General features: G+C 49.1%; 1 protein-coding gene across 1 annotated transcript in view; it reads right to left on the bottom strand.

Moving 5' to 3' along the window:
* LOC116090964 (F-box/LRR-repeat protein 17-like) overlaps positions 1–1,022 on the bottom strand; it is a 50,471-nt gene that overhangs the window by 43,098 nt on the left and 6,351 nt on the right. Inside the window, 2 exon segments of the mRNA XM_031371965.1 lie at positions 44–127; positions 547–689. Coding sequence (XP_031227825.1) covers positions 44–127; positions 547–689 — 227 coding nt within the window.

Here is a 1,022-nt window from a genome sequence, read left to right as displayed (position 1 = left end):
TTATTCTGTGTCCCAGCTGCTGGGCCCCACTCTCCAGCTGTACCTGACCTTGGCCCTTGAGGAGCCCATGCCAGTGGAGCTGCAGGTGCCCTCCCACTACTGAGGGCAGTAGTACTAGGACCTGAATCTGAAAGTGAAGCAAAAGGATGAACCCACAAAGAGGGCGACGGGCCAAATTTTCCCAGACAACACCACATGGATGGCCATCCGATCTGAAAGGACAGCCACTTGGAGGTGCACTGAGCCTGCATTTTTTTCTTTTTGACTTTAACAGACAAATTATATTGAATAATATACTAAGAAACACAGAGAAAAACAATTATCACACAGACAGCTCTGACCTTGCCAGATCCATGAACACAGAGAAAGACAACTTATACATAGAGAGACAACTGGGCCCAGTAACAAACATTAGGTACACAGATAATCACAATCAAATCACAGAGTTGCTCGGCCCGTGTCTGCCATGGCTGCCCCATGGCAAAAATCAAAAGAAGCAAGAACACCACAAAGACAAAAGACACCAACACATCCAAAAACACTCACCCAAGTCTGGTCTGGAGAAACCAGCAAATGTGGCCTCAAATGGTGTGGGATTCCTCCTCCACTCCCTCCTTGGCAAAAGGAGAATTCCGTCTCCTTCCACAGCTACTGGGTCCTCATGGCCCACAGTAGCAGCTACCAGAAAACTGAAATACAGAACCGGAGCTGCCTGAAATACAGCTCAAACTGGAGCTGCCTGAGAGACAGCTCAAACTGAAACCAAAGACCAGAGCTGCCAGGGAGACATCTCAAACCTGGAGCTGCCTGAGAAACAGCTCAAACCTGGAGCTGCCTGAGAAACAGCTCAAACCTGGAGCTGCCTGAGAGACAGCTCAAACGTGGAGCTGCCTGAGAGACAGCTCAAACAGAAGACACCAACTACCAAACACAGAACACAAAACCACAAACCACAAACCCAGTGGCCGCACCTCAGACACACTCCACACTCATACAAACATACCTCCAAGGGGTCTTCGAGG

Source organism: Mastomys coucha, chromosome X (genome assembly GCF_008632895.1).
Source record: "Mastomys coucha isolate ucsf_1 chromosome X, UCSF_Mcou_1, whole genome shotgun sequence".
Taxonomy (NCBI): Eukaryota; Metazoa; Chordata; class Mammalia; order Rodentia; family Muridae; genus Mastomys; species Mastomys coucha.
The sequence above is the reverse complement of the archived record's forward strand: the minus strand, read 5'-3'. Positions and strand labels throughout refer to the sequence as shown.